The 18,891-nt window shown below is 40.9% G+C and overlaps 1 protein-coding gene across 1 annotated transcript; it reads right to left on the bottom strand.

The window, feature by feature from the left end:
• Nucleotides 1-521: 521 nt before the first annotated feature.
• DESI2 (desumoylating isopeptidase 2) lies at nucleotides 522-16,962 on the bottom strand. The gene is made up of 5 exons (XM_069852405.1): nucleotides 16,873-16,962; nucleotides 8,792-8,864; nucleotides 6,825-6,918; nucleotides 5,963-6,104; nucleotides 522-4,101 (listed from the first exon to the last, which is right to left on the bottom strand). The coding sequence occupies exons 1-5, from the start codon at nucleotides 16,909-16,911 to the stop codon at nucleotides 3,868-3,870; spliced, it is 582 nt and encodes a 193-aa protein (XP_069708506.1). The 5' UTR covers nucleotides 16,912-16,962; the 3' UTR covers nucleotides 522-3,867.
• Nucleotides 16,963-18,891: the final 1,929 nt, after the last annotated feature.

Genomic DNA, 18,891 nt, shown 5'->3' with positions numbered 1-18,891 from the left:
TCACCTTCCTGGAAGCTGCCCCCACCTGTATTTTGCAATGGGCAGAGCTGAGGTAGCAGTGGCTTTGGCTGGGGTTGCTGTTTTCTTTACTGCAGTCTGGGTCCTTCTGCTCTGCACATGGGAATCTGTGAGGTGCAGACATCACTGACTCCACCTGCCTCGTGGCTGCTTCGTCTGGTGCAAATGCAGACGACGGGTTCGGGCTTTCGAGCAAATTTGTAGAATGTGGCAACATGCCCCAAGCACATCCTAAGGATTCGACACCCCAGCATCTGCAGTCAGCACAACAACTCTGCAAATATTTAGTCTATTAAAAACTAGAGGCTCTTAATAAGGCCTTGGACAAACCAAACTGCAGCTCCTGCTGCCTGTGTCAGAACACAGCCTAGGGCATAACCGCAGGCCCTCAGATAGTTTTACCCTCCCTTGAAGTATCTTTCAAACCAAAGATGAGCTTGGGTGGTGCTGCCAAACAAGCTGCAGGTACCAGGGGAACACAAACAGCCAACTGCTTTTTTAGAAAAGTATTTTTAATAAACTGATGGATTTAAGTTTCAGATGCTAGACAACTTGTTGCCATGTACAGGTAACAAAAGTCAAAATTCTTTGAATTTTATACAAATACTATGTAGTACAGTAAACTTGAATACAAGTTTACAAAAAATGCATCAGTGAATATTCAGCTTGTAACCAACTTCCAACCGTGAAAATTATCATGTATCAATAGTGATCAGAATTGCATTGCAAATTTTAGAAGTAACGCAACTATGTTTTTACCAAGCCACTCTGAAGTTACTGGTGCACACTGACAGTACATCGGATTTTTTTGGCTTGCTGAACAGAAAATGGCATTTAAATAAAATGACTTTGAGTTAAAGAATACAATATGTATCAAAAGTACTACCTTACAGAAAATTAAACAAGGATGAGAAAGTAAACAGAGCAGAACCCTGAAGTAGTGATATTTTTCTACCCGTTTTGATGGAAAAGACTCCACAGGTGTCCAGCTTTCTCACAGCAATCGGGAGTGTTCTAGTCCTAGCACAGTGTGGTCCTTAGTAGACTAAAGTAATCCCTGCTTGGCAGTAATGCTGGTGAAAGGTAACTTGCTCTATTGCTAACAAATCGGAGTAACCACTGCCAGGGTGACTTCTTGGAGGCAACCAGCGGAGGCTGAGCTGACAGCAGGCGTTTGAAGTTACAGCACCGCTTGCTTTGATACCCAACAGCCTTCAGGGTTCCGGTGTCAGTTTCCTCACAGGAGTTAAATGGATGGTTTTGAAACAAAACAAGGAAAAATTACAGAGCATAAGACAGTATTTTCACTACCAATAAAATGAACGTTTTTGTTACAAACTTTCCAGTCTGCTTTATAAAAAATAGTCTTAGTTCTAAATAAAAACTGTGCTGTGATCTGTCACGTTCTTGCATTGTACATGCTGTAGTTTGTGTTCATGAAGGTGTAGAGATTTGTGACCTAGCGCTCTGGATGTATCAGAAGCCTAAAAAGCTGATTTTGGTACATAAAAGTTAGGTAGCAATGAAAATTAATTCTATTTATTTTTCCTAAAACCTAGGAAAAGCTACAGTACGTTTGCTAGATCAGTGGCCTCAACCCTGAGCTGAAATAAAGGACCTGTCTTGGCCAGGAGACTTAAGTCACATCGCTACCACAGCTGCACAGCAGAGATAAAATAACCTGTCTGCAGCCTGGTGTCTTAGCTGTAAGTAGTGCGAGATTCGGTTCTGTAATACTTGAGAGTTGACTGGAGACCACCATATTCATTTTCACTACAGAAAAAAAAAACAAAACCGGAGAACTCAAATTCGGAGATTCTTGCGAAGAATCACTCAAGGGGGAGAGTCAGTATGTCCAGCTTCTGGAGACCAGAGAATGTAGTTAGTGGTAGACTTGTCAGTCACATTTCCCACTTGATAGATGAGACCATTAAAACATGTACCAAACTACAGTTAAAGAGACTTCTACTATTATCCTGCTCTTTCTGGAAAGAGTCTCATTTGATTTTTCCCCCCAGACCTAAGTGTCAATCTCTCTGTACCTACACTGCATCGCAGATGATAAGTGAAAGCTTAAGAACTGCCTGACAAATGATCCAACCCAACTGCTAGCAGAAAATCTTCTGCTCGTTTCCATCATGAAGCAGAGCTGGCGACCATAAGAATTCTTACAACAGCACAGCCTCTGCACCTTCCTCTAAGGTTCAAGGGCACTGAGGACACAGGGCTAGAAGCATTTGCAACATGAAGCATTCTTGCCTCCTAAGAGGACATTTTTCCTTTTAAACAGCAGAAACTGTAGAGTCAGTATTTCACTTAACAGAAAAACTAAACCCAGCAACAGACTGAAAAGATAATAAAGCTTGTAAGAATCGTTGATACTTCTTGCAACGCACGCTTCTTTGTGAGCTGATCAGTTTACGGATGGTATGATTTTTGTTACTTTAAGGCAGCGAGTCTTACAAAACACACAAGCTCACCTCCCTCACGTTTGTGCTACTGTATCCTTATATGCACAACAAAACCTCACTAATTCACACTAATGACTGGAAGAACCATTAATTGTCTCGGTAAGTGAACAAGAATAAGGCATTCCATTATATATTCTGATCACTAATTATAATTTAGCTCTAATTATAATCTACCAGCAAACATAATTCTGTGTTTTAGAAAATAATATCTCTTACCTTCAGATATAATTATGTGTGCAGATTAGTGGGTTCTGCTGTGTAAACACGCAGGTGCATAAGCAATTTTCAGGTTTTTCTTCATTACATCTGACAAGAAAGTTAATGCCACAGATAGAGACTGTGGGGAAAATAAATTAAGATTTCTCTATAATTTGTGCAGATACGCACAACTGGGCAGTAATTTATAGCTCAAAAAAAAGGGCACAAATGTTTGCAAACTCAAATGAAGCAAAATCAGCAGCAGAAAGCAAGGCCATTCCCCAGCCATAAACGGCTTCTATTACACTACTCCAAACTATGTGAAACAAACAAAAAAAGTAAGAATACAAGTATTAACTTTTATATACAAGTCTGAAATCAAGTAAAGCAAACTGAAAAATTTGTTGATGCTTCTAACAGATGACATTCACTTGTCTAGATCCTGGCTGAAGTAGACTGTAAATACAGACAGAAGACAGGATGCAAACTACATGACTGAGTTAAAAAGAAAAAAAAGGGATCAATGTGCATTTTAATGAGATAGAAATTTCCCTTCATATGTGCAAAAATCCACAGTTTCATTAACGTAGAGGTCATAATTCTAGTAACAGATCTTAGACAAAACCAGTCTCCCTACATCCTGGAATCTACCTGTTTACATCAGCCACTTTAAGTGCACAGTACCCTGTTCACATATAGAGCATTCAGCATTTCTGGCATATCTCAGCAATTTAACGTTCACCTGCCTTAAATCTTGAAAAGAAAGGGGAGAGTTCATCGACGGCATCATACCACTGCTTCCAAGTTGTACCAACGGTTAGATCAAACTCAAATTTTCTCTTCTTCCATGGTGGCAGGAGTCCTTACAGGACTTGTAAACAGCAGTACACGATACTGTAAACAAATAATTTAACTTCTGCTTTGTACAAGATGTTAAGTTAACCCAGGTCTACCAAACAGATGAAAATGAAAAGGGTGGCTTCACGCAAAATCCTTCCCTTTTCTCCCAGCAATTCTTTTCACTACATAAGTAATCCTGAGCTGAAACAAGGGTTGTTGAGAGGCTTTTTTGCATATAAAACCAATGTTCTAGAGTAAGCTCTCATGTTCTGTCAGGACATCAGCTGCTGGAGAGATTAAACTGAAGTATCTCAAACCATTTGCTACTTTGGAGGAGGACTTATAATTTGGTGTGGCGTCCAGTTCTAGACCCAGATGCTGAGCTTGCCAAGGAAGCTGACGCTGCTGCATCCTCAGCTTCCTCCAGCTCATCATGTAGCTCCTGGCTAACACTAGACTGAAGGGCTGCAGGAGTTAGCCACTCCTTCGGCAGGCAGCTCTGGAGAAATGGTATACAAGAGCTGAAGTAGGCAAGGCGATTCACCCATCGTGGAATCTCTTTCCCACACAGAATCTAGGGCGGGGAGAGAAAAGAAAGGATTAATTTGTATTCTGGATTCAACGGTAACATAACTACAGTACTGTCAACAAAAAGCAAATGCCACAGCAGCTTTATGATGTATGTATCGCAAAAGCCAGTCAAGAAGTGCTCAATTTAGCTGCTCTAAGACAACTTTCTCAGCCAGTAAAAGCAACATCCTGAGCCACACAAGGAGACTTGTTTTCCACTGTGAGAGTTGGACACACAGTTCTACACTTCTAAAAAGATGTCCCGAAAAAGCTAACCATCTTACTCTTTTCGAATAACTTCTACAAAAGGCACAGAAATTAGTTCACCGCTTATTCCTCAGAAAAAGAAATTGCAGAAGAAATCTCACTGTTACAAAAAGGCATCCTGAAAAAAAGCAGTCAAAAAGACAGTGCCAATACGCCAGTTACATGCAGTCACACATACACCTGAGGCTATTTACTGTGACAGCCTTCGAGGACTTCACACAGGACATCACTCTTACAGCACACAGGCCAAGCATACGACCTTAGGTTCACTGGAACAAGAGCAGCTGTATAGCCACACAAAGCTGGTTTTAACTTCTCAAAAATATATAAAGCAGCATTAAATAATTATCTGTACTGCAAATCAGTTATTAAATGGTTTCATTGTCACTATTCAAGGAGTGAGCTATTTTACTTAACTACCTCTGTATTCAGTTCTGGAACTACTCCAGTGCAAAGCTGGAGAAAATCATAGCTAATGGGAGCATTAGTCTGTTGTAACTGAGTGGCACTTCACTTTGTAATTGTATTCTTGGTTTTGTAGTCAATTTGAACACTAAATAGGACAAGACACAAAATAAAAGCAACCTGACAATGTGGTTGAAGAGTAGGGCAAAGACCTGGCTGTATAGGCCAGACTTCATGCCAACTGCAGCTCTATCAGTGTCTCACCCTACTTACTTGTACCGGCATTGCATGTGAATCAGTTTCAATAAAATTTTCCAGTACCACTGGAAGATCAGTCTACACAGATCACAGGCAATACACAAAGTGTGCCATTAACTATTTTGAAAACAGGACAGTTAAAATTTTATGGAAATTCACCATGGAGAAAATAGCCAATCCTACTTTGAAGAGCTTCAGTGAAACACTAGAACAAATTCTGACAAGCACAGACTGCCAACTATTGATAAAGATCACAGCTGTATTCCCCTCTTTGTTCTGGGTTATTCGTTTCCGACCCTTTCCCTTGTGTTGATACACATGTGAGTGGATCAAGCATTCAACCATATCGACAAACCAATCATGTTAAAATAAAGCTGAGGGGAAAAAGCAAGGCCCGTTTAACTCCACAGTCACTTTACATGACCACTCAGGTATCTGTAATACATGACCAGGACACGGGGGCTGGCAGAGCAACAACTTGACTAAAGCCTCTCAAGCAGAAGATTAACATTATTTGTTGAACTTCAATGCCTTTGTTATTCTTTAATGGTAAGCCATAACAGGAAAATTATTTTCCGTGTGATGGTTCTGTGGGGAAATACTGATAAAAATAACATGCAGTTCTATCTTCAGAAGTAATCCCTGAAGCATCTGAAATTATTTTGAAATCCTGTTAATACTTTATTTACTGGATCTATCAATTAGGAACGCGCCCCTACTTGAACACAAACTACGTGTGACAACAACATTTACCATTTTTAGCAGCAAAATCTTGAGCTTTGGACAGAAGCACAAATAAAACCTGAAAACCAGTGACATTTGCCCAAGGTAACAGACGTAGTAAGTTGGAAATTAGGCCAAATATTCCAGACAAGGAGATGACACTTTGCAGCCACCTGGGAAGCACCTTTCTATAGGCCTCCATGTTTGTTTACCTCTGATAAAGCTGAAGAAAAGTGATTGCAGTTTTTGTGCATTAAGTGATAAGCATTCCCTTTGAATTCTTTTCCAAGCTCTTCTACTATTTTTTCTATGTCATCTTCCATAAAGTCAGTACTGCCTAGAACCACAGCCTCTCTATAAGAGAAACAGACAGAGTAGATCAGGCTTCCATGATATAGATGGATTACTGTTCAAAAATTGCTCAAAAATTGCTCAAAAATCACTCCCCCCAGCCCCCACCCCCCAGATGTGGCAAGATCTTTCTGCCTTCCCAGAATAACAAATTCTTTCTATTTCATTTTGCAGCACGACTTCCATCTTTATCATGAGATTTCATTGTCAGTTGTCCAACTGCAGCGTTCACTTAAGCTCTTTGCAACTTAATTCTCAGGAACACTGGATGCATCTCTCCCCTTCTCTCCAAAGGACATTGTTCCTAAGAGACAGCTGAGCACAGGTAAGAGCTTGTAATGCAGGGAAGGGTCAAGGACATCACGCTGAGAACGTGGAAAATAAGACACGGAGAAACCTTGAAGAGCAACATTTTTCAGATTTTTCCTGGAATAAAAATTTCACCTTGTAAAAGTAACCTCATTGTACATACTGTATGAATAACAAACACTAGCCTCAAGTCCATGTGATTTGTACACATTTAAAGAATTTAATTGTATGCTAAAATTCATGTTCTTTGCTGCAGATCCTTTACCGTCTCATCGCCTCATCTTTCATTTCTAAGTGAAGAAAATACAGGAATTCTCAATAAATCAGAAATCCTGTAGTACCGCTTAATACAGCTCTCCTCAAAAATAAGACAATATGCCTTCTCAAAAGCAAGAAAATAGGTATACTTCTTACTTAAATTTAAATGTTTCTCCCAGCTCAGAAGCATTTCCAGGTGAAATTTCAAATATTCCAGAAAAAGGGTATGGATGACCACCATAGGCAAATTCTGGAAGGAAAAGCTCAGAGTTAACAGAAATGCCATACAACGACAATAAGAAACAGCAGAGTTTACTGACTTGAAGATCACTTCACAAGGATCTAAAGCTAGTAACCAGACATCTCATTTACATGGGTAACAAATGCAAGAGCTGGAAATTAATAATTTTGTTAGTTACTAGTCCACCTAAGTAAAAACTGACAGGAAATTTCCTGCATCAGTGTACAGGTTTAACTTGAATAACTTTACAGTAAGTATATACTGCTTTCACTGTATAAGTGAGGATTTACACGTTAAACTGTAAATCCTACCATGTTCTTTATACATGCTTGTCTTTAAGAGTCCACTTACATATTTATAAATAAGGGATTCAAAGTACTGCATCCTCAAAGGCCTGATGGTGCTTCTACTCAGTACACACTACAGCTGTAAGTGTGGCAATAAGCATGCCACATATGTGGCCTCACAGGTTTTTTAACTTCTTGATCTGCAAGAGTTCAACTGTCCCAAGCTCTTTACTGTAACAAGAAAGTAAACTGTATGCATCTGAAGTCTGCACGTAGCACCTGCTGGTAGAGCCACTTACAGTACATGAAAATACCACGGTGTGCTTTAGCTCCTTCCTTCTGTATCTGTAAGATAACACAGCATGCCATACCCAGAGTGCAATAAAAAGCTTTAAGCATGACTTCACTATTCCTTTCCTCAAAGCTTGCAACACATCATCCAAGTCTAGCATTGGGTTTTGTGGATAATCTTTTTTACAACAGGTTAATAAATAAAGTTTGATGTACTTTGAAAAATGCAAGTCATTATTCTAGCAGGGCTGTGACTTGCTACGTGAGAAAGCTGAACAGGAAGGGAGGCACATGTATTTGGCACAGCTCTAGCACAGCCACAGCCCTATTAAGAGTCAGGTCTTTCTGGTTTGGAACAAAAGAAATCCACAAAAGTTTTAACAATAAGCACTGTATTTTGTCAATTTGTTGCTTCGATAACACTTGCAAACCCAGTGGCCTTAAGAGTAGCTGAAATATCTACAGTTCAAGATAAGCTTGAGCAATGTGGTCTTTGGATGGCACGCCACACCTTTTGCTGCTTCCCCTCACCTCCAAACACATTCCAAAAAAAAAAAAAAGGAGAACGGACATAGATTTTTTTCTTCTTTAAATGGCCTACTTTTGGCAACACCATGACCACAGATTGTCACTACACAGCCAGAGAGGATCATCTCTGACCCGAGCGCATGCTACAGCACGCTCAGAGACACCTGGCAGCAACAGGGATTCAAAGAGGCCTGAGCAGATCACTAAGGGGCATCGCCAAAGTACAATCTCTTTAGCAATGTCAGAATGCATTGCTGTATCTAACACGTGTGTACCTTAGTGAAGAGGATGCATGAAACGCTTCTTAAAGAAACTGTCTCTTTAAAACAAACCAACCTACCAATAAGGAAGAGGCAGATTTTCCCAAGTGCGTGCACTTCAGGTGCCTATCTACAAAAGACTAATCTCTGTAGTTAAAAATTAACTCCTTGCACTATGTGCTGGCAGAACGCTGAGGAAACATGACTCATCCACTCAGCCATGAAGCACACATTTGTTTTAACAATAGGTATTTCAAAACCTAAAATAAAGATTTCTATGCCTAGCTGAATAAACTGCACACATTTTCACAGTTGCACAGCTTTATACAAGAATGCAAGGGAACTACCAGATTATTCATATCAAAGATTTTTTCCAGAGACAGAGGAGATGAGAACTTTAAGAGAAAAACCAATGAACAGCTTTCAGGATCCAAACTTCCCGCACTACCTGAAAAATGGTTTTTAACTTGCTCTTTGTTCCAGTAATGCTGTTATTTTTCTTTTTCTTGTACGTACCTCTGCCGTAAACCTCTATACCCGAATGGAACACTCCAATTCCAAGGGAAGAAGTATATTCATTCATCCAATACTAGAAGGGAAGAAGAAAACAAAAAGGACTCTAGTTAGTTTCCAGTACAGATTTGTCTTCTCATAGCAGACTGACATGTATTTGTCCCCTAGATCAAAAGCATAAAACCCTACCACAAACTGAAACTGTGCAAACCATTTCATGGGTATAGATCGTGCCATTAAAATTCCCAAGTGTACACTGTGAATCAATTCCATCAGGTTCTACTCCAGTGTTTTAGCGCTATCAATGTCTGTCAACCAAGAAGACCGTAACCCAGGAGAGACCCACATCAACTTCTGATTTGTCAACAAGTCGCAGGTTGCAAACTTTTAGATAAGTCCTAGAATTGGCTGCAATAATTTTGCAAGAGCACTTTTTATTTTTTTTTAAATAACATTAGAATGCAGGACTGTAACATATCGACATTACCTGTCATTTATAGCAATGATCACACTTTTGCTTATGACCATATACGCAGAAGATACACTTGAAGATACGGAAGACGGACTGGAATTACCTTAGTATATCACATATACGCCTTCTGCATGGGTCATAGAATGGTTTGGGACCTTAAAGAACATCTCATTTTGATCCCCCTGCCATGGGCAGGGACACTTTCCACTAGATCAGGTTGCTCAACGCCCCATTCAGCCTGGCCTCAAACACCTCCAGGGATGAGGCACCCATGACTTCTCTGGGGAACCTGTTCCAGTGCCTCACCACCCCCATAGTAAAGAATTTCTTCCTAATACCTTATCTAAATCTCCCCTCTTCCAGTTTAAAACCATTGCCTCTCATCCTATCCCCGCAATCCCTGATAAAGAGCCCCTTCCCAGCTTTCCTGTAGGCTCCCTTTAGGTACTGCTACAAGTTCTCCTTGGAAGCTTTCTCTTCTCTAGGCTAAACAAGTCAAACTTCCTCAGCCTGTTCTCCTATGGGAGACCTGTTTCCAATATATCCCTTCTATTGTAGCCAACAGGTAAGAGCAGCATTTCAAAAGGAAATCAGGAAGTCATAATTTAAAAACAAAATAAAACACCAAAAACCCCTTCCCTTACTGCTTGCTCTTTTCTTTCTCAAAAGCTGCAGCAGCAGCAAGTGCCTATCAGGAACTATTACCTTCAAGACCTTAAAGATGCACTAAGTTCTGGAAAGCGACAACCTCTAAAATTACTGTCTCTCCTTGGCTATATCACTGCCCTCAAAATATCAGTCTCCACGCAGTAAAAATTTTCAAGTGACACATAATTTAAAAAAGAACTTCAAACAAAGACTCAAAAAAAAAAAAAGGCTCAGCTGTGTCCTTGAAACAGAAATCGGCTTGCAAGAAAAACCCTGGAAAATACAAGGAAAACATTATTTTGTCAATTACTCCAGTAGTGTGATTTTTCCTCTCAGGTCATCTAGTCCCAAAGTGCACCACCGAAAGATGCTACAAAGCAGACATCAAGTCAGCTGGCAGGCAGAATACAGATGGAGGCAGCACCCCCAGCCAATTGGTATTTCTTTAGCACACAGGAAGGAAAAGAAGCTCTCTTCTTCACACGACCTGTTGACATAATAAGTGCTTTCTGATGTGAAGTCACTATTAAAACAACACAATTGATGATAAAAATGTAAAAAGCTACAGGTGTCAAATACTGTTAAGACATGCTACCTAGAGTTAGTACAGAATTTACAAGGCCTCCACAAACACTATGGCATATAACACGCATTTCTGAAATCTATTTTCTCCCAATAAAAACAATACTCTAAACTTTGGGCTGAGAAGCTATTTATGAAAGCCAAAACAAGTTAAAATGCAAAAAGAGCAAGTTAAGCCAAAAGTTACAAATTTCAGATATGTATGTATTTGGCCTTTACAGTCATCCTTACTCTAAGTACCACCAAACCTAAAAGTAAATGGTCCCTGAAATTCAATTACCAGCAGCTGCCAAACATCAACACATCACTTCTCCAGCCAAAACCTCACAACTGTGCTAGCAGACACAGGTCACGAATTACTATCTGGATAACAAGATGCTGAGATTTTGATGTTCTCTTCCTTAGACAAGCCTGTTGTGAAAAGTTTTGTCAACATTAATTAACAGAAGACAGATTCTGCTCCTTGTATTTATTTAAAGGTAAGGATCCTTGAGATATAGGGATAAATTTTGCTTAAGACTAAACTTTATGCTTTCTTTTAATTTCTGGCTTTGTTAATGCATTGCCATGCTAGCTTGCCGCATATGGACGAATGCACTAAATCATTACCCTACTGTGTTTAAAGTTCTTTCCTTCTTCACCACACAGAAGGGAGCTAGTCCATAGGTATCTAACCAGATGTTTCAGATCAAGCTACATCCAGAAATATACTGGGTTAGAGTTAGTCTGTATAGAAAGACACAGATCAGGGAGAAAACAAGAGGGGAAGGAGTACAATGTTAAGACTACCCAACTAACTTAATAATTAAAAAAAAAAAGAATTCCATTCATTAAAGCCCCCAGGAAAACAGAAGAGCTACTTAACCATAAACCATTCCGAAGCCAGTCCTATCCCACACTTCACCAGCTGACCATTTCAAAATAATTTTAGGTTTATATTTATAGACAAAACCGTAGGCACATTCAACATACAGTCTGAGAGTGCAGGAAGAGAGTATGTTTGCCTGATAAGGTGTATCTAAATTAACTGACTCTAATGTGGTCTCTGGTCCTGCAGCCTTTCCTTTCCTGGACAATCATTCTGTCAGGAAACTCTGGGTCCGGTCTCTGAATTTCAAATGACCTACACATTGGACCTGCTAATACTAAGCAAGTTATTGCTGCTCTCTGAAAATGGAACAGAAGTTACACAAGACATGGAAGTAATAAAGCCTAGTTTGTCACTAGGCAAAAAAAGGGAAAAATTATCCACGCTCCTTCCCTCCCACAAGCCTGTGAAACCTAATGAAAGGTATAAGGAGAGGACAGAAAAGCAGGTCACCAGCCCTTCTCATCAATCTGTACAGAAGCAGAGAAATGGGACAGAAAGCTGCTCTAACAAGGAGTTCAGCGAGTCCAGCGCTATTCAAGTACGCCCTCCTCCTCACTGGTGCCTCCTAAAGACACAGGGCTCCCTGCACTACAAAAACTGAGCTGTGGTGGCAATTTAAACAAATGTTAACAGCTTTGGAAGAAGTGCCTAAAGGAAGCTGGCACTTCACTTAATATTTCCAGTAAGAACAGAGTAGGTTAATTGAAGATAAAAGAACTTCAGTAAGGCAGAATAACATTCCCTCTAGGAACAGCAATTATATCTAATTATTACTTAATCTGGATCAGCTATTGGAAGGTTGGTCACATTTTGTCATTGAACAAAATGCCTGATCTCCCTGAAGAAGGAAATGCAGGACAAATGCAACTTAAAGTACAATGAATCTGGATACAGCTGAAATAGATCACTTTCAAAATAAAGATTGTGAATTAGACTATATATATACACACATACATTATATACATGTACAAATAGCTTGCCGGTTCAATACCATGCCATAAGTTCTGGAATCCCAAACTGACCCCCAAAGCTACATTCTTGCTCCTGTTACACAAACTGGATTCACTCCATTTAGGCTGATACAAATTCCGGCACAGTAGGATGCACAGAGAAAGCACAATCTTATATCCTCAATATTTTGCAATTTGTCAGGCTTGTAAAATGGAAATTCACGTTTAATTCAACTATTGGAACGAAAATATCAGAGAACTATTTTTCTGTGTGCACAATAAAGTCACGTCAGTGAAATGAAAGAAAAACACTAATGCCAGTGTTTCAAAAATATCTTCATTATTTTCTTCAGAACTTTCATTTCCAGTAGTCCTTTAGATTATTACAACCTTATTTGACAAGGGGAAAAAATAGGATGATACTCTGGGTGCAAAAAAGCTAGGACTCCTAAAAATAGCAGCTGGTTAAAAAGAAACTATAAAGTACTCCAGTTCTCAAAACGCAATGTATCAAAGTCTTCACCATACCATTTTAATGATCATAAAAGATTTTCAAAGGCATGAACTGCAGCACATAAATACGCCTGTAAGCCCCTCTCCCTCCATAAAGCCACTGGTACTTGAAAGTCTGCTTTCTTGTATAAAGCACACACACCTCCTCGCCCTTTGTTTTTAAATACTTTCACTTTTTCAAGCACTGAGGACGATGGAAGGGTATACACTCCAAAACCAACCAACTCAGTCCTGTAAGGAATTTCAACAGCAGCAAGGTCACCTAGTATTCCCCTGCATACCTAAGCAGCTGCCTGGGAAATGAAGCTACAGTTTGCACTCAGGCTAAAATAAAGCTCTTAACGTAACTGTTGCAATTACACTAGCGTTGATTCTATCATACAGGTGACTAACAGTAGTCTATTGTCCCAAAAGAGAAACAAAACACCCAATCTAGCACCACAACTACAAAAACCCCCAAACCCACCTCCAACCAACACAAAATGTCAGAAGCAAACACTGAACCTGCTAGTGCCTCCATATACAGTTGGCAGAATTTGTTAAGTAAACAGAATTCCAAAGGAACAATTATGGAAGACTCTTCCCTTCTCCCCAGACAACACGGTATCATTGACTTCAGCAGGCTGTCTACAAGCAGTAATGTAACCGCTACGCAACATGAAAGGGAGGCTTTAGTTTAAGCTCCTGCTTCAAATAAGTTTAAAATGAACTGAGACATCATTGAGAGAAGGCACTTGAGGCTGGGTGAATATTGACAGTGTCTTTCAGATACCATGGGAACCTCAGTTTTTCTCTCCAGTTTAACGGAAATCTGTTTCTCTAATGGTCAAATAACGTAGACATTGTTACACAACAAACACAGCTGAAGTAGGACACAGGAATATTCTGGTCTCAGCTTACACTACATACAATTTGTGGTGATGTACAGCTTCAACAAATACCACATCTGCAGAGCAATGCACTAAAAGCAACCCCGACAAGATCAAACGCCTGCAAACAAATGTGCTCGCTTGCTTTCTTTGGTGAGTAAGTTCCTTCCACACATGGTGGCTTTAGAGACCACACTACTTTGTGATGTAGGCAGAGCCCCACTGACCACAGCAGGGCAGCCATCAGTGCCCAACAAGTTTTAAGGAAAAACATGATACTAGTTTTTACAAGCACAACCTTCCTGTTGCTTTTCTTCTTTCCCTCCCCTCCTGCCAACTGTCAGCCTTCCTAGGATGGCTGGAGTAATACTGATCACAGCAGTTCAACTCTGGAGGAAAGAAAGGAGGATACGGGTTGCAGCAAAGAAATCTAAGGAGAAGGAGAACCATATGAATGAAAGAGATCATCACAAGGGAAAAAGGAAACGCATGCTTAAGTCGTACCTCACCAATGCTACCACCACAGCAAGAGCGGAGTTTCTCACAGAGGCCTTGGAATTAATTTCCAGACAGGCACTTACTGAGGGGACAGTCCATTCTGTTAAGTTTTCACACCCTGCCTGCAAACTGGGCCCAGGCGACACTTTGCACAGCCAAGTCTTTGAGAGAACACCGGGTCTTCCACCTAAGTGAGTCAGAAGTGCGTCAAGCCTTGACTTCAAAGATACTGTCTTATGTAAGAGTCCTGAGACTGAAGGCCTACTTAACTCTCTGTACAAATATGTACAGTTAATATATATAAAACCATCTCTTTTCATGCTAAAAGAGGTTCTCCAACATGCGTTTTTCAACTGTAGTCCAGACAAGTCATACATAAGCACATGACAGAGCATCCTTCCCTTAAGTCTAGTATAAATAATGCACACTGACTTTTTATCATAGCAGCATCACATATGTGCCCAACAGGTGAGCAAAAATCCCATTCCCCACCCACCCCATTCCCAGAAGAAAAATCACAGTGAACAGGCTGCTCCTGTCTTCAGTCTCCTCTCAATCTCTATAATGAAGGAAAACCAAAGTAAAAGTAACAGGTTATACTCACTACAAACAGAACTAGGACACAGGAGGGGACAAAAAGGAAAAAAACATCGCTTGAAAGGGACACTGATTTCTATGACAAGTATTAGGGTGAAAGAAAATATTATAAGAATCTGGCTAGTTAATATAATCTCATACATAATTTTAATGTCAAGTGAGATAGAATCATTAAGGTTGGAAAAGACCTCTAAGATCATTAAGTCCCACCGTCAGCTCAACACCACCACTCCTACTATACTATGTTCCAAATTGTTATGTCTAAATGCTTTTTGAACACCTTCAGGGATAAGAGTCTCCATCACTTCCCTGGGCAGAGCGTTCCAATACTTGACCACTCTTTCAGTAAATTTTTTTTTTCTAATATCCATTCAAAACCTCCCCTGGTGCAACCTGAGATCAATTCCTCTTGTCCAATTACTTGTTACTTAGGAGAACAGACCACCTCCTGTCAGGTAGTTGCAGAGAACGGTAACGTCTCCCCTCAGCCACCTCTTCTTCAGACTAAACAATCCCAGTTCCCTTCTAAGACTTGTTCTGCAGACCCTTCACCCTTCAGATATCTCCCTATAGGCTGCTATTAAATAGTCTAGCATTTGAGCCTGAGTATTCCCAAGCAAACTAGTTGTATTTTCTCTCCCCTCCAGCACTCACTGACTCTACACCGCACACCTTCACAACACCAAAAATTTACTTTAGAACAGTGGTGGTAGCAGGAAAGCCTAAGCGAAATAAGCTAAGTAACGTAAACGCAATTACCTGAAGCTAGTTACCATCTTAACTGTCCTGTCCCACTATCAGCAGACCAACAACATGGTCAGAGAACCAGTTACTCATTCTAATTTCCAGCGATTGAAATGCATTAAAGGATAACATTTTCTTACTATTACTTATCTGCAGCTCCTGTTCTATGCAGGTAGTTACACCTCATTTGTTACCATGGCATTTGAGCAGCTTCCAGCTGAACAACTTGGCCTCTTCTCCAAAGTGACGGGGGACAGGATGAGAGGAAATGGCCTTAAGCTCCACCAGGGGAGATTTAGGCTGGACATTAGGAAAAAATTCTTCACAGAAAGGGTCATTGGGCACTGGCACAGACTGCCCAGGGAGGTGGTTGATTCACCTTCCCTGGAGGTGTTTAAGGCACGGGTGGATGAGGTGCTAAGGGGCATGGTTTAGTGTTTGAAAGGAATGGTTGGACTCGATGATCCGGTGGGTCTCTTCCAGCCTGGTGATTCTATGATTCTATAAGACAATACAACAGTGGCTGTAGTTGTGACAGAACGATTACTCAAGGAGGGAGGGAAGGTGAGCTCATAGCACTGCAAATCAAGCTAGAGCGGTTCCCTTATTTCTAACAAGTCGCCGTTGTACCAAAAATTCTGGTCTAGGAAAAGAACTCAGGTTACTGACACAGTGCTAACCAACTGCAAAGAGTGGTTATCCCCAGCTGCAATCCTGCTGGAAAAACAGCCACTTTTATGGTGTTTAGGAACAGGGAAGGCAGCTGCTCCCCTACCCCCTTGAACCCTGGGGGCAGTTAACAGTGGAGGCAGAGCAGCTCGGGGACAGGGACCTTTTCCTCCCCGTTCACACCAGGAGCAGGGAGAGAGTCTCCCCTACGACAGGGGAGCGGAGCCCAACACCACGGCAAACTTTTTCCTGGAGGTCACAACAGCAACTAAGAAACTCCTACGTTTTCTCCCACGTTTTCTCCCCACGCAGGGGGTTGGTTCGTTTGTCCTGCTCACGGACTTGTCCTGCCTTTCCCTCCCTGTCCCCGCGGGAGTCCCTCCCGCGGGGACAGGGAGGGAAAGGCAGGACAAGTTCCCTCGCTGCCTCCCTGCAGGGTTCGCTATTTCCCCCGCTCCAGGGACCCCCCACTCCCGTGGGGACAGGGACACGAAAGGCAGGAGACATCCCCTTCCTCCCTCCCCGCCCCACGGACCCCGTTCCCGCGGGAACAGGGAGGGAAGAGCCGGACCAGCTCCCTCCCGCCGCCGGGTTCGCCATTTCCCCGCCTCACCGAACCACCCCCCACCGCCTTCGCGCCTCTTCCCCACCCCCAGCCCGGGCGCTCTCACCATGTCGTACACGTTGAGGACGACGAGCTGGTCGGCCATGGCCGGCGGGCGCTTCCTCGCCGCGCCGCCCGCGGCACCATGGGGGCCGCCGCGGGACCGACCCGGCCCGGCCTCGCCTCGCCCCGCCCCGCCAATGGCCGCCACGGGGCGGGGCCTGCGCGGAGGGACACGGGACGGAGAGCCCCTCCGCGGAGGGACACGCGGGGCTGCGGTAGGAGCCGGATCTCGTTATGGAATCCGAGTGATTGTAGGTTTTTTTTATACAAGAAGTAGTTCCTATGACAAAAAGTGGAATATTTACTATTTAAGCTACAGTTTCATCAAATAAATTGTATTTTTGATACGAGAAGTGGTTGCTACAACAAAAACTGGAATATTTTTTGTTTAAGCCAAAGTTTCATCAAAGAAATTGTGTTTTTTTAATATAAAAAGTAGTTGCTATGACAAAAAGTAGAATATTTTCTATTTAAGCTATGGCTTCATCAAAGAAATTGGGTTTTTTTGATACGAGGAGTAGTTACTACAACCAAAAGTGTAATATTTTTTGTTTAAGCCAAAGTTTCATCCAAGAAATTGGGTTTTTTGATATAAAAAGTAGTTGCTATGACAAAAAGTAGAATATTTTCTATTTAAGCTATAGTTTCATCAAAGAAATTTTATTTTTTTGATACAAGAAGAAGGTGCTATGACAAAAAGTGGAATATTTTTTGTTTAAGCCGAAGTTTCATCAAAGAAATTGGGGTTTTTAGGTATAAAAAGTCATTGCTATGACAAAAAGTGGAATATTTTCTATTTAAGCTACAGTTTCATCAAAGAAATCGGGGGTTTTTGATCTAAAAAGTAGTTGCTATGACAAAAAATGGAATATTTTCTATTTAAGCTACAGTTTCATCAAAGAAATTGGGTTTTTTTGATACGAGAAGTAGTTGCTACGACAAAAAGTGGAATATTTTTTCATTTAAACAAAATTTTCATCAAAAAATGGTATTTTTTGATACAAGAAGTAGTTGCTACAACAAAAAGTGGAATATTTTTTTTTTAAGCCAAAGTTTCATCAAAGAACTTGGGATTTTTTGATATAAAAAGTAGTTGCTATGACAAAAAGTAGAATATTTTCTATTTAAGCTACAGTTTCATCAAAGAAATTTTATTTTTTTGATACAAGAAGTAGTTGTTATGATAAAAAGTGGAATATTTTTTATTTAAGCTACAGTTTCATCAAATAAATTGTATTTTTGATACGAGAAGTGGTTGCTACAACAAAAACTGGAATATTTTTTGTTTAAGCCAAAGTTTCATCAAAGAAATTGGTGGTTTTAGATATAAAAAGTAGTTCGTATGGCAAAAAGTGGAATATTTTCTATTTAAGCTACAGTTTAATCGAAGAAATTTTATTTTTTTGATACAAGAAGTAGTTGCTATGATAAAAAGTGGAATATTTTTTATTTAAGCCAAAGTTTCATCAAAGAAATTGATGTTTTTTTGATACAACAAGTAGTTGCTATGACAAAAAGTGGAATATTTTTTATTTAGGCTAAAGTTTCATCAAAGAAATGGTATTTTTTTGACACAAGAAGAAGTTACTATCACAAAATCAGTAGGTTGGAAAAGACCTGCTGGATCATCAAGTCCAACCATTCCCATCAATCTGTAAACCATGCCCCTCAGCACTTCATCCACCTGTCGTTTAAACACCTCCAGGGAAGGTGACTCAACCACCTCCCTGGGCAGCCTGTGCCAGTGCCCAATGACCCTTTCCGTGAAAAATTTTTTCCTAATGTCCAGCCTGAACCTCGCGTAGTGGAGCTTGAGGCCATTCCCTCTTGTCCTGTCCCCTGTCACTTGGGAGAAGAGGCTAGCACCCTCCTCTCCACTTACTGCTTGGGAGAAGAGACCAACACTCGCCTAGCTATAGCCTCTTTTCAGGGAGTTGTAGACAGTGATAAAGTCTCCACTCAGCCTCCTTTTCTCCAGGTTAAACAGCCCCAGTTCCCTCAGCTGCTCCTCATAAGACTTGTG

Source organism: Phaenicophaeus curvirostris, chromosome 2 (genome assembly GCF_032191515.1).
Source record: "Phaenicophaeus curvirostris isolate KB17595 chromosome 2, BPBGC_Pcur_1.0, whole genome shotgun sequence".
NCBI lineage: Eukaryota > Metazoa > Chordata > Aves > Cuculiformes > Cuculidae > Phaenicophaeus > Phaenicophaeus curvirostris.
The sequence above is the reverse complement of the archived record's forward strand: the minus strand, read 5'-3'. Positions and strand labels throughout refer to the sequence as shown.

Excerpts from the sequence above, each read along its gene's own strand:
- DESI2 (XM_069852405.1), bottom strand. The coding sequence starts at position 16,911 with ATGGCCGACCAGCTCGTCGTCCTCAACGTGTACGACATG. Across the intron at positions 6,105-6,824 it reads GGAGAAACATTTAAATTTAA|AGAGGCTGTGGTTCTAGGCA; the intron begins GTAAGAAGTATA and ends TTTCTCTTATAG. Across the intron at positions 4,102-5,962 it reads TTTCTTCAGCTTTATCAGAG|ATTCTGTGTGGGAAAGAGAT; the intron begins GTAAACAAACAT and ends TCCCCGCCCTAG.